The following is a 14,165-nucleotide window of genomic DNA, read 5'->3' as shown; positions in this document are numbered from 1 at the left end:
AACACATGTTCGACAAAAGTTCGGAGAGGAGGGCAAAGGTCTACGAGTTACAACACAACGAATCTCATAAGTCACCTTAAGATTCACCATTGCAAGCACGCTGTATGGAAGGAATATCAAGCACTAGTAGCAGAAAGTAGCCTAGCCGCGAAAAAAATAAGCTGCTGTGCCTATTGAACACGCATTTGAAAACTGCAGGAAGTTTACTCGAGACAGCTCAAAGGCTCAAGCAATCAATGAAAAAATAATGGAGTTTATGGCCCTCGACGACCAGCCTTTCACTGTAGTAGAAGATAAAGGATTTCGCCAGCTAATTTCACATTTAGAGCCCCGGTATACACTCCCAAGCCGCCGCTATTTTGCAGACGTGTGCCTGCCTGCTCTGTATGATACAGTCGCCACACACATCCATAGTCTGATCGATACTAGCGTAAGCCAGATAAGTTTTATCACAACATACCTCATCCTCATGCACTAAAAGTAGCATAGCCCAGCCCTTTTCAGTTGCTTTATTAAGCATACTAGTGTAGCCTACTATGTGCCTTGTGTCATTCTGTTTATCTGCAGACTAAGCAGCCATTTGGCACTAGTTTCTGTAAAAGTTCTATAAAACTTTTGGTTCTATAAAAGTCTTTATTTTTGTATTGACTGATGCACTTTATTTATTTATTTTTTGATATTTTATTTATGCATTTTCAATTTACAGGGATAGACAAGATGCACTTTATTTTTTGACACTTTTTGATCTAATTACTCTTAGGTGAGCCTTTTTTGTTTTCATAAAAGGAGGCCAGATCTTGGCTAAAAAAAGCATTGTGCACTGTCTAACAGATTCTGTTTGTTAGAGGAAATAATAAATGAACATTTGAAGAGTCAGAAGTGTTCTCTTTGTTGTGTTAACAATAGTGATGTAAGTTAGATTTGGTGAGATCACTATGAAATATTAAATCATCAATCTTTGGTCACTACATAGCCTTTCTTACCTTCAGGTGTGCATGAACTACAGGTATCGGTTGGAAAAAAATGCATATCGTGCATCCCTAATCATATTTAAGGAGATTAACTAAGTGACCATGGGAGATAAATCACGGACCTGTCTGTGGCATTAAGCTGTGTATTATTGGATGGTATAGGGCTGATTGATTAGCGGTTGAGTTGGTTTTGGAGTGCTGGCATAGTGGCATTATCCTGGTTGGGCAGACTCTCGGTACTGGGTTGTCTCCATGCTGTCAAATAAGGAATCTCCCCTTTGTCTCTTTGAAGTTGCCGCTGCGCTGCTGATGTGAATATGATGTTTGTTGGTAGAGATGCTCCGATCAGGGTTTTTGGTGCCGATCACCGATCACCGATCACTGGAATCAGTGATCTGCCGATCCGATATCACCGATCACCGATCACAGCGTCGAAAATGGCAATTGAAGCATTCTATTTATTGTGTAGCATTATTTATGTTTTAAATTATTCTTAACACCATTGACATTGTATATTAAGTATTTAAATGAAATTAGGAGATGAGAAAGTATCATGAATTGACGACCATCTGTTTTATTGAATTCACAACCACCTGTAGCTTACTTCAGGAAAAACAAATAAAATGTGAAAATAAAAATCATAATAAATAAAATGTACACTGTCACATCAAATGTGCAACATTCCACTCGAATGAGAGGAACTAGGGGCTCTTAGAGAACTTGGAGCTTATACTGTAACTGTAGCTTTCCTGAGGAACAATAAACATACCCAAACTAAACTGCAACATAAACAGGCTATAGCCAAATATAAAATACTGTTTCAAGTCAGTCAGTTTCAAGTCATATTTAGGAGGAGATAAGACAGCAAGTCAGCAATAATCAATAAAACAAAAAAACAAAACATTGCTCCTAAGGAGATTTCAGACTCAAACCTTACTTCTGATTAAGCAGCATCACTGGCAGATTAGCCTTGAGAAATACAAGCATCTCAGCGTTTTTGGCACTCAGCCTGTTCCTCTTATCATCTAAAATATGTCCTGCTGCTGAAAAGTCGCTCGCTATCTACACTTGTGCAAGGTGCACAGAGGAAGACCTAAAACTCACGCGCTAATAGTTGTTGTTGCTATGGGCCAAGTGACTTCCTGCTCGCGGGGTCACATGACGTCGGTGAACACTACCTACACTACGCTCGTGAAGTCGCGCTGGAACTCTGACCAGCACTCGTGGAACGCCTCTCGTCCAATCAAAGCACTCGGTCCCTTTATGACGTCGAGCCCAGTGTGCGCTTCGGCGCTCTCTGAGCGAATCGACGAACGCAGCAAATGCCGTATGATATTCGTGGTATTGAAAGACCTTGCGTGCGTTCCTCCCCGAGGTATTTCTTTTGAGCAGACATTACAAACGGCATATTTGTTGTCTCTTTCCGACACTGTGTAATATTTCCAGACTGGCGACGCCATTTTGTAAACTGATCGGTCATGTTTGATCGGCCGTTTTGAGAACTCCGATCAAAACCGATCAAGGCCATATCGGCCGATACCGATCGGCGCCGATCAGATCGGAGCATCACTATTTGTTGGTTGAATTTCCTTTCGGTTTGTGGATGTGTCTTAATGCACAAGTAATGTATTGAAAAGAAATCGCATTCCAGCGACCACTTTGTGAAACTAAGCAGCCTAATTGTGTTGCGACTGTGCTTCCGGTGTTTTCACAGTGTTTTCGACATGAATGTGTGTAGTAGTATAGTATAGGGCTCCATTATTTGAAATTGGCGGCTCAACAATGTCATTTTGGATCTCGGTTAACCAAAAAAACGTGGTTATTTTCGTTAACAGTTTCTCCGTTTCAAAACGTTGAAACCATCCATCCCTACACCCTGTTGATATTTCCTTGTGGAAATAATTATTTTTATTTAAAAACAATTATTTTTATTTAAAAACAAAAAAAGTCATTTGGAATTTATTCTAGTCTAGAAACTTTACACTTAAACTGTAGGGATCGGCACATGAGATTTGCAATAGCGATTCAAGCAGCAACGTTGTGAATTCCTGGGGAAATATTTATGGACTATCTGGCTGCTAGAGATAGAGACATTGTAGTGACAATAGCCGAATATGTTAGAATCTTTATATCATCAATGGTTACAGCCTGTGGGAACATTTTGGGGGAATTAAAAAGTTGTGGCGTATTAACACTGCAGAATCCCATGGTGTGTAGAACACTGGAGGTGTGCATTAACAAGGACATCCTACTCTTCCGGTCGTTTCAGGAGTCAACTTTTAACGGCTTAAGTATAAAGTTTCAGGGGGGAATTCTGGCTAAAAAAACTATGGGATCCATTTTATAAACACATGAATGAACTCAGGATGTGCATTAACAGGATTAGTGTTGTTCCGATACCATTTTTTGATCCCGATACCGATACCGATACCTGACCGTGCAGTGATACCGAGTACCGATCCGATACCACGGCGTTTGAAAAAACAAAACAAAAAAACATGTTTTTTGAGCCGCATACTCACCTCGATGTAAAATTATTGCTAACACTTAGTCTGGCACTGCTCAAAACCTTTATAAAACAGGAAAAAATACCAACAGAGAGTGAATGCTATAGAACTTTTTTTTATTGTCTACCTGGTATGGTGACAAGAAAATCAACCCCTTATAAAACCTGAAATGTGGCTCTCACAGATGCCAATCAGTGCAATATCCATTTAAGATATAAAACAGTCGTAGTAGTAGTGAAACAGCAAGTAAACAATTACAAACAAAATAACTTTAAGATATAAAACAGTCGTAGTAGTAGTGCAACAGCAAGTAAACATTTACAATTTTGTTTTGTTTTGTTTTTTGAAAAACAGTTTGTTTTTCCGCGATAGTGAAAAGCTGCCACGCCATTGGTTGAGAGCAGCTGCTCTGGGCCAATAGCGTTCCAGCAGAGGAGCATGCCTGGGCATGTCTGGGCATGTCTGTGTTAGGAAGGCTGTGTCAGGCTACTATAGCAGACAAGCTGAGAAAAACGCAACGTGCTGCGTTTGAACAAGAGTTTGGTATCGGGTGTTATTATTTGTTAGTACTCGCCGATACCGATACCAGCATTTTTGTGCGTATCGGTGGCCATGCGGACAAGGCCAAGCTGCAGCGGGTGATACGCTCGGCGGAGAGGGTGATTGGCTGCCCTTTGCCCCCCCTTTAGGCCCTGTTTAAAAGTAGGGCTTTGGGGAGGGCCAGGAAGATCATGGCTGACCCCGCACACCCAGGACACGGTCTCTTCGCCCCGCTCCCCTCAGGCAGGAGGGTGCGGTCCATAAATACTGTGAAGGTCCGACATACCAACAGCTTTTTCCCCACAGCCATCCGGCTCCTAAATGCCGCTGGCCCCCCCCCCCTGACCTGACCCCTATCTATCTACCCTCCCTCCACCCCCACCCAGAGAGCTTTGCACTGTCTGGATATGAACACTTGAATCACTTGAACACTTGATCTCTGCACTTTATATTTATATTAATTATGACTCTTGCACTTTGATGTTGGTTTGCACTGTCTTGTCCTGTCTTGTCCTGTCTTGCACCTGTCCTTCTGTAAACCGTGCTCCATGGTACCAAACCAAATTCCTAACATGTTTACATGTCATGGCAATAAAAGTCTTCTGATTCTGATTCTGATTCTGATTCTGATACTAGTATCGGTATCGGAACAACACTAAACAGGATGTGCATTAACAGGATGTGCATTAACAGGATGTGCATTAACAGATGTGCATTAAGAGGATGTGCAGTAGGGATGCTCCGATTTATCGGCCACCGATTTAAATCGGCCGATTTCACTCCAAATGACTCGATCGGTGATCGGCAAAAATGGCCGATCGCAAAAACCGTTTTTTTTTTTTTTTTTCCTGGGGAAGACAGATAACTGAACAGAAAACATAGGAGGACGTAACAGTATGTAAACCATGAAGGCCACGTTTATGATGTCTTTTATACAGCCATATCGACTGACTTGGGCTTCAGGCCCTAACTGGGTGATAGGCCAGACCTTTACTATGCCATAAAAATGGGTCTGCGTTTGCTTGGTGCCTAATGGATCAAAACTTTTGTCTAAAAAGCAAAAAATATGTAGGCTATCCAGTCAGTAGGCCTACAGTTATGTATTAAAAAAAAAATCGGTATCGGTATTGGTTGATCTTGAGGAAAAAAATCGGTGATCGGTATCGGCCCCAAAAATCCAGATCGGAGCATCCCTAATGTGCAGCGATTTTTTTTTGCGCGTGCACGCGCATAAAACGCGCACGCGCGCTCAAAACAAAGACGTAATTTCACTTTACCCACGCAATACCCACTTAAACATGTGTGAGGATACGTAACTGCATTTTGTGACAGAACTTTCACTTTCATTCATAAAATTCACCCCGTCTGTGTTACGAAGCACTTGACTTTTGGACCATTGGGACTGACTATCGTCATATACCATCAAAAGGGGGGAGATGCGACATGAAATATGTCAAAATGCAGCACTATCATGCACAGATCAGCCTTATAACCTTATAACATGTAATGTTAGATATAACGTTAGACAGGGAGTGCAGATGTATTTTTATGAACGATATGAGGCTGGGAGGGAAAAATCACAGTATACCCACTAGAAAACACTAGACTACACCACTGAAGTAGGCCTACATGAGAGTACACGCACAAAACCGGCTAACGTTACTTATTAACTGTTTACACAAGTAAAATCACAGTGTGACAGTCAGATGGAGCATTCGGTAAACAACCAACAGCAAGGTAATGCTATCAGTTGAGTTAAAGAAAACCAACTCTTACCTTTGATGACACCAACATGAGACCTGCTTACCCGTACCTCTGCCGTTCTGTTAGTGATGATTTGAGAGGCAATAGATTATTTTTGCACCGCGCATATTGCCCTGTAATTAGACCACGCGACCACAGCTCCGTTGTGTCTCTTATTGTCCAAATGTTCCCTGAATTTTAGCTGCATGTTTTTCCAGCATGGAAATCCGTTGTCAATAAAAATTCGACTCCCCTTCTTTCCCCCTGCCAATACTGTGTCGTTTGTGACATTTACCAATGTTTATGCTATCAATAGTTCGAAGCTAGCGTTAGATGCGAGGCTGCTCGGGAACATTATTTGTTTCACAAAATAGCCTGATTTAGTTGACAATGAACATCAGAGACTAGACTACATTACGAATGTTCATTTAAAATACTCTATACTGAGCACTGGTATAAGAACATGAACCAGAGAACAGCAGTAAATGCAATAACCCACAGTCGTCGCTGATGATGTTGCATTTTCGATTAGGATACGGGATTAAAGGCACCGGCGACGGGCGAAGAGAGAAATCCGTTTACCGGCTTTTTACACGCACATGAGTTGTTGTAAGACACATAAATGTTTCATTTCCACGGCAAAACAAACAATACACAACGAGGGTTTAGTACTACCACCGCATGATACAGCTGCATGTCATAAACTCGTGTAGAACAGCTGGGGAGTCTGAATATGTTTTCAACAAGGCAACAACTCTGCTTCTCACTCCATTGAGCTACGACTGCTAAGCTAACTAGCTAGATGAGTGTAAGGTTGAGTTCGTAAAGTCGCTCTGAGAGCGCTGGAGCGCACACTGGGCCCGACGTCATAGAGAAACCGAGTCATTTGATTGGACGAGAGGCATTCCACGAGTGCTGATCGGATTTCCTGAGTGAATTTACGAACGCAGCCAGTTTTGAAAGCGCGTCGCCTCGCGCCGCGCGCCTGTTGAGAGATTCAGTCTCGATTGCAGTGCGAACACAAACGACGAGGTTAATTGCAACATTGTGGCAATGGTGGCGGAGGAAATTCTTTGGTGGCGGCCCGCCACGAATAAATGCATATAGAGGAAACACACACCCTGTCATTAGTGCTGTTAATGCACACCCTGTCATTAGTGCTGTTAATGCACACCCTGTCATTAGTGTTAATGCACACCCTGTCATTAGTGTTAATGCACACCCTGTCATTAGTGTTAATGCACACCCTGTCATTAGTGCTGTTAATGCACACCCTGTCATTAGTGCTGTTAATGCACACCCTGTCATTAGTGTTAATGCACACCCTGTCATTAGTGTTAATGCAAACCCTGTCATTAGTGCTGTTAATGCACACCCTGCCATTAGTGTTAATGCACACCCTGTCATTAGTGTTAATGCACACCCTGTCATTAGTGCTGTTAATGCACACCCTGTCATTAGTGTTAATGCACACCCTGTCATTAGTGTTAATGCACACCCTGTCATTAGTGTTAATGCACACCCTGTCATTAGTGTTAATGCATACCCTGTCATTAGTGCTGTTAATGCACACCCTGTCATTAGTGTTAATACACACCCTGTCATTAGTGTTGTTAATGCACACCCTGTCATTAGTGTTAATGCACACCCTGTCATTAGTGTTAATGCACACCCTGTCATTAGTGCTGTTAATGCACTCCCTGTCATTAGTGTTAATGCACACCCTGTCATTAGTGTTAATGCACACCCTGTCATTAGTGTTAATGCACACCCTGTCATTAGTGTTAATGCACACCCTGTCATTAGTGTTGTTAATGCACACCCTGTCATTAGTGTTAATGCACACCCTGTCATTAGTGTTGTTAATGCACACCCTGTCATTAGTGTTAATGCACACCCTGTCATTAGTGTTAATCCACACCCTGTCATTAGTGTTAATGCACACCCTGTCATTAGTGCTGTTAATGCACACCCTGTCATTAGTGTTAATGCACACCCTGTCATTAGTGTTAATGCACACCCTGTCATTAGTGTTAATGCACACCCTGTCATTAGTGTTAATGCACACCCTGTCATTAGTGCTGTTAATGCACACCCTGTCATTAGTGTTAATGCACACCCTGTCATTAGTGTTAATGCACACCCTGTCATTAGTGTTAATGCACACCCTGTCATTAGTGTTAATGCACACCCTGTCATTAGTGCTGTTAATGCACACCCTGTCATTAGTGCTGTTAATGCACACCCTGTCATTAGTGTTAATGCACACCCTGTCATTAGTGCTGTTAATGCACACCCTGTCATTAGTGTTAATGCACACCCTGTCATTCGTGTTAATGCACACCCTGTCATTAGTGTTAATGCACACCCTGTCATTAGTGCTGTTAATGCACACCCTGTCATTAGTGTTAATGCACACCCTGTCATTAGTGTTAATGCACACCCTGTCATTAGTGTTAATGCACACCCTGTCATTAGTGCTGTTAATGCACACCTTGTCATTAGTGTTAATGCACACCCTGTCATTAGTGTTAATGCACACCCTGTCATTAGTGTTAATGCACACCCTGTCATTAGTGTTAATGCACACCCTGTCATTAGTGTTAATGCACACCCTGTCATTAGTGCTAACTTGATGCTAGCCATTTTCAGTTAGCCGTTGTATCTTTGCTGCAATACATGGAATTATGAAGGCCAATGCCAAAGCCAATGTCAAAGAACCTAAGCGTAAGAATGTTACTCTTGTGTACCTACTCCTGATTGCACCTATTGGCTGGCTGATTTATTAATAGAGAATGGGAAAGCTGTGTCCTCCTCAAACCAATGCAGTGTTACAGAAACTGGAAGTCATCCAGTACTGTAAGCAACAAAGTTACATTTGAAATACAGGCATAGATACTTTTTGTTAGGACCGCAAGAGGCCTAGCTCTTTCTGTCTCTGTCTCTCAATGAAAATATGGGTCACACACTTTACGTGAAACTGTTCAGATTGTGGAATTAAACTACTGGTGCAAGTAGAGCCTTTGGCATTAGTATTAAACCAGTAATTACACAGTAATATGAGCAATGATGTGTTACCACAACATGTGTAAAGTCTCGCAAAAAAATCACAGATCACAGACTGACTATTAAGCCAGTTTTAAGATATGAGCTTATCCGATACAGTGCAAAAGTAACCAGACTTGGTACTGTTAGTGTCGGTTTTTGTGAAGTAAATGCACTTATTACTGAAGAGGATAGCTAGTCATCATGACATGAGCAACAGATCATAGTCTTCTTGCCTCGATAGTTTTTTGAGGTAGCTAGTTACTTGACTTAAAGCTAGGAATGATACTACAACAATGTTGAATGGAAACCCACTGTGGGGCAACGCCCATCCTCTGCAACTGTTAATGATGAAGGACGTGACTTGGGCTAACTGTCAGGCATTCAAACATATACTAGTGAATCAATGACATTCTGCTAGCTGCCTACCATGTGTGTTACATAACGGGACCCTCCCCCCCCTCATGCACAGATAAATGAATGGCTAGTTAGTTCAGATAAATGAATGGCTAGTTAGTTCGGTAGCTAAGCTATCTGACTTGATATAACCCCACGGCTTTGCAGACCACTCTTCGCTGTACTAGCTCTAACCTGGACCCACACAGGGCCTAACTGCGGGGCACACAGGGCCTAACCTGCGGGGCACACAGGGCCTAACTGGGGGGCACACAGGGCCTAACCTGGGAACACACAGGGCCTAACTGGGGGGCACACAGGACCTAACTGGGTGGGCACACAGGGCCTAACCGGGGGGCACACAGGACCTAACTGGGGGACACACAGGGCCTAACTGGGGGGCACACAGGGCCTAACTGGGGGACACACAGGGCCTAACTGGGGGGCACACAGGGCCTAACTGGACCCAGCTAGCTAACAAGCTGGTGGCATGTCGCCATATTTCTAACGTGCCTGAAGCTTCAGCCAGCTAGCTCGCTAGAGCCGTACGGGTCCTACACACTAACTTATGGCGCTTTTCCATCAGCGGCCCGGCTCGCTTCGGGTCGGTTCGGTTCGGGTCGCTTCGGCCCGCTTTTGAACAGTTCTGGTTTTCCACTATACACAACAGACCAGGAACGAGTAGGAGGAGTAGGCGATAGTAGGCGGAGTTACGCGTCATAAAAGCGCGCCATGGTGGTGACGTATATTTTCACGAGACACAACACAGCAACAATAGCAACATGGAGGAACTTGAAGCTATCGTATGCCTTTCCCTCGGCATGTGGTATATTATTAACCATGGTTTTTTGGAGAGAAAAGAGAGAAGACAGAAGAGCGAAGACAGAAGGAAGGATACTCGAAAGAGGAATGCTGAAAAGAGAAAGAAACTTATGTGGGCTATCGTAAGGAGATGGCTACTACTTTAGGTCACTGTAGCATCATTGTTATGTTCAGCATATGAGATGGCTACTACTTTAGGTCACTGTAGCATCATTGTTATGTTCAGCATATGAGATGGCTACTGCCTGATTGTCTGCATGTTTGAATCATTTCTATTGGATTTTGTTCTGCACATATGTTGTTCTACGCATAATAAAGTCATGTTTTTTGAACCCTTAAAACCACTGCCTTCACTTGTCTGCTTTATGAACTGTAGCATCATCGTTATGTTCAGCATATGAGATGGCTACTACTTTACCTCACTGTAGCATCATTGTTATGTTCAGCATATGAGATGGCTACTACTTTAGCATCATTGTTATGTTCAGCATATGAGATGGCTACTACTTTACCTCACTGTAGCATCATTGTTATGTTCAGCATATGAGATGGCTACTACTTTAGCATTATTGTTATGTTCAGCATATGAGATGGCTACTACTTTAGGTCACTGTAGTATCATTGTTATGTTCAGCATATGAGATGGCTACTACTTTAGGTCACTGTAGCATCATTGTTATGTTCAGCATATGAGATGGCTACTACTTTAGCATCATTGTTATGTTCAGCATATCAAGTGGCTAGTACTTTAGCATCATTATGCGACTGCTGTTATTTTGGGAAAACTTTTCTCTCCCCCCGCTGTCAACAGGAGTTTCAACCTGCTGGCGCGGTGCTGCGAGCAGCAGCGGGTTCATTGAGTTTACGGTTAAAAGCATAACTTCTCGGGGTGAAAAGCACTCTCTCTATTTCGGGCTAAACTGTGCAGTGTAGCCGGCGTCCTGGTTCCTCCAGCAACCGGACACTTCCATAAATAACAACAAATATGTAATATGTAAATATGTATAATACCACGTTCATTGATAAAATGACGCCAGGGATGGAAAGGGGTGAAGGGGGATGATGAAGCTCTGGACTATGGAACGGCACAGCACAACGGGGGGAAATGCGATAAGAATTATGTCAAAATGCAGCACCATCATGCACAGATCAGCCTTAAAACATGTAACGTTATATATATATATATATATATATATATATATATATATATATATATATATATATATATATATATATATATATATCGTTATACAGGGAGCGATGTATTTCTACGGAAAGGCTGATAGATTGTAGAATCTTCTTGTCGGTAAAGCGATGGAATCAATCTATTGAGGATTGTGATCTTAAATGCGTTGTCATCTCAGGATAGATTAGATGCACAGCATACACGATTTCACAAGGAAATAGGATGTTCAACACGGGTCGGAATCTCTACTTGATTTATTACTATCGGCATTAGTCAAATACATGCTCACATCAAGTCATCCGCTCACTGCTGTCCATCAAAAATGGCACATCCATCAATAATATTACATAATAACAACTGCTCTGATTAGATTGCTTAGATTGTTTAATACATCAATGGGGGGAAAAGCGAGATGAACTCGCGAGTATCAATGCTTCATTGAACGGAAAGTCCTATCTATCCCATTCAAAGTGTTTTAGCCTTCCCCCTTTCCACTGGTAATAAGGAATTGGCAAGAATAGATCGATATAAATAGATCAACATAATGCAGCACTATCATGCACAGATCAGCCTTAAAACATGTAACGTTAGATATATAACGGAGATGTATTTCTACGGAAAGGCTGACTGACGCGGGCTCATTCAATCTCCGCGTTGGTTATAGATACGCTGTGAACTCCCGGTTCATTGAGTTTAAGGTTAAAAGCATAACTTCTCGGGGTGTCAGCGCGGTGGTTAAGGGCTCAAAATGACCGTATACCGATGGTGAAGTTAGCAAAGGAGTATTGTGTTTCTACCACATTCACAGCCGGTGTTATTCACGGGCAAAGACTAGAATAAAGAATAATAGCGATTTTTGTGTTATGCTTGTTGTAAATAAAAGTTCTATGATGCATTGAAATGACATTAAACTAAGATAATACGATGGTCAGCATAATTTTTCGAATCTTTATTAATAAGCTATTACAGAAACTGTAGTGACATTTTCCAAGAGCGAATGTGGTATTTAAAGATGGCGGTTAGCGAAGAAATCTATGAACATGGGATGACGATTTCCATTGACCAATCAACGGTGTGCAGCGTCACTCACAAGTCACATGCAGCCTGGCAAAAAGGTTCCGGGTCTCAATTTGGTTCCTGGTATCGAAGGGTAGCTAAAGAAGCGACCCGAACCGACCCGACCCGACAAATGGAAAAGCGCCAAAGAAGCAGGCCAGCCCGGGTCGACCCGGGCTGGCCCTGTAATGGAAAAGGGGCTACAGTTACCTGAGGAGTTATTCTGGGCTGATTCTGCTGTCTCTGTTCCTCTATGGCATGTTCAATGTTGTCCAGCTGCACCAGGACTGTTTCTCTCTGGTGGAAGGGGAAGGCTGGGTGGAGGGAGGCCATGGTGAAGAGCAGGGCCAACTGCTCCAGGGGCCCGGTCGCTGCCTCCAGGGGCCCGGTCGCTGCCTCCATGCCCAGCCCGCTGCTCTTCTGCTCTGATCTCCCGTCCACACACGAAGCATGGACGGGGTTCTGCTGAGGGTCCCTGGAGGAAGACACGGAGTAGCCGTAGTGTTTCAACAAGGCGGGATCCACATGGCTCAGTATCCGGAACAGTATCAGAGCACACTCCCTGCTGTCAGACCCGAGCAGAGACAGGCAGACGAGCAGCTTGGACCGCACCACCGGGTCCATCACGTCCGACAGGACCCCCAGGTCGCTCGGGCTGTTCGCCCGGGCCTCAGAGTCCCGCAGGACGTGGTAGTCCTTCCGGGCCAGGTCCTCCAGACACGAGCCCAGGAAGCGCAGCTCCAGCGGCTGGCACATATGCAGCAGTCCGCACATCAACTCGATCCGCTTGGCAGGATTTAGATGTAAACCAAACCACTTGAAAACAGTCTCTTTATCCAACTGAGATGGGCTTCCAGGCTGTCTGGAGGAGCCAGAGACATCCCCGGGTCTGGGAGCATGGACACCAGAGACATCCCCGGGTCTGGGAGCATGGACACCAGAGACATCCCCGGGTCTGGGAGCATGGAGACCAGAGACATCCCCGGGTCTGGGAGCATGGAGACCAGAGACATCCCCGGGTCTGGGAGCATGGAGACCAGAGACATCCCCGGGTCTGGGAGCATGGAGACCAGAGACATCCCCGGGTCTGGGAGCATGGAGACCAGAGACATCCCCGGGTCTGGCAGCATGGACACCAGAGACATCCCCGGGTCTGGGAGCATGGAGACCAGAGACATCCCCGGGTCTGGGAGCATGAGACCCGGGTCTGGCAGCATGGACACCGGGCTGTTCCTGCTCCTCTCCTCCCTCCTCCGCCGTTCTCGTCGGCAGTTTCATCTGAAGCATTATCAGCTCGACAGGAAAGGCTTCAAAGGGTCAATGATGGATTAATAGACATTGTTTCTTCGTCTAATCGTTTTGAAATGCAGAATCGACGGGTATAAGTCCATTTGACGATGTTGTGTAATAATCACGGTGACTCTCGGCGAAGCTGTAGTTCTCTCCTTCACTGTAGACGGCCCTGGTGTCCTGTCAATCATTACAAGCCCCTCCCCCAGCCTGCTGGGCTTGGCCCTGGTGTCCTGTCAATCATTACAAGCCCCTCCCCCAGCCTGCTGGGCCCGCCCCGGGTCCTAAACTCCACTCCGTATGGAGATCAAACACTTGGATCGTTAGTTAGCCCGATCATTATCTCTGAATAAAATACCCTTCATGTCAAATGTAGGATCTGCATCTTTTTTAGTTGTTTAAAACAATACACACGTGCTATGTCTGTGTTCTAAGAATCCTTCGTCACACATGTTCATGTTCGTGTTCTTATGCTTTCGTACCTTATGTTTGAATAGAACATTGATTAAACCAAGAACATGTGTACTTGTCTTTAACCTTCTCTGACACCAGCTTAAGACATGTCAAACAAGTTGTATTTAGCTAACAATCTTCCTCCATAAATATGGT

At 43.9% G+C, this 14,165-nt stretch overlaps 1 protein-coding gene across 1 annotated transcript in view; it reads right to left on the bottom strand.

Annotated features, from left to right (window-relative positions):
• Positions 1-13,483, bottom strand: part of zcchc2 (zinc finger, CCHC domain containing 2) — a gene marked incomplete at its 5' end in the record, with an annotated part of 120,942 nt that extends 107,459 nt beyond the window's left edge. Inside the window, 2 exons of the mRNA XM_080544538.1 lie at positions 12,477-13,155; positions 13,212-13,483. Coding sequence (XP_080400664.1) covers positions 12,477-13,155; positions 13,212-13,483 — 951 coding nt within the window. The remainder of the gene's footprint in view (positions 1-12,476; positions 13,156-13,211) is intronic.
• Between the last annotated feature and the right edge of the window lie 682 nt (positions 13,484-14,165).

This window comes from Nansenia antarctica (genome assembly GCF_963989245.1).
Source record: "Nansenia antarctica genome assembly, chromosome: 13".
Taxonomy (NCBI): Eukaryota; Metazoa; Chordata; class Actinopteri; order Argentiniformes; family Microstomatidae; genus Nansenia; species Nansenia antarctica.
This window is presented reverse-complemented; position numbering and strand designations above follow the sequence as displayed.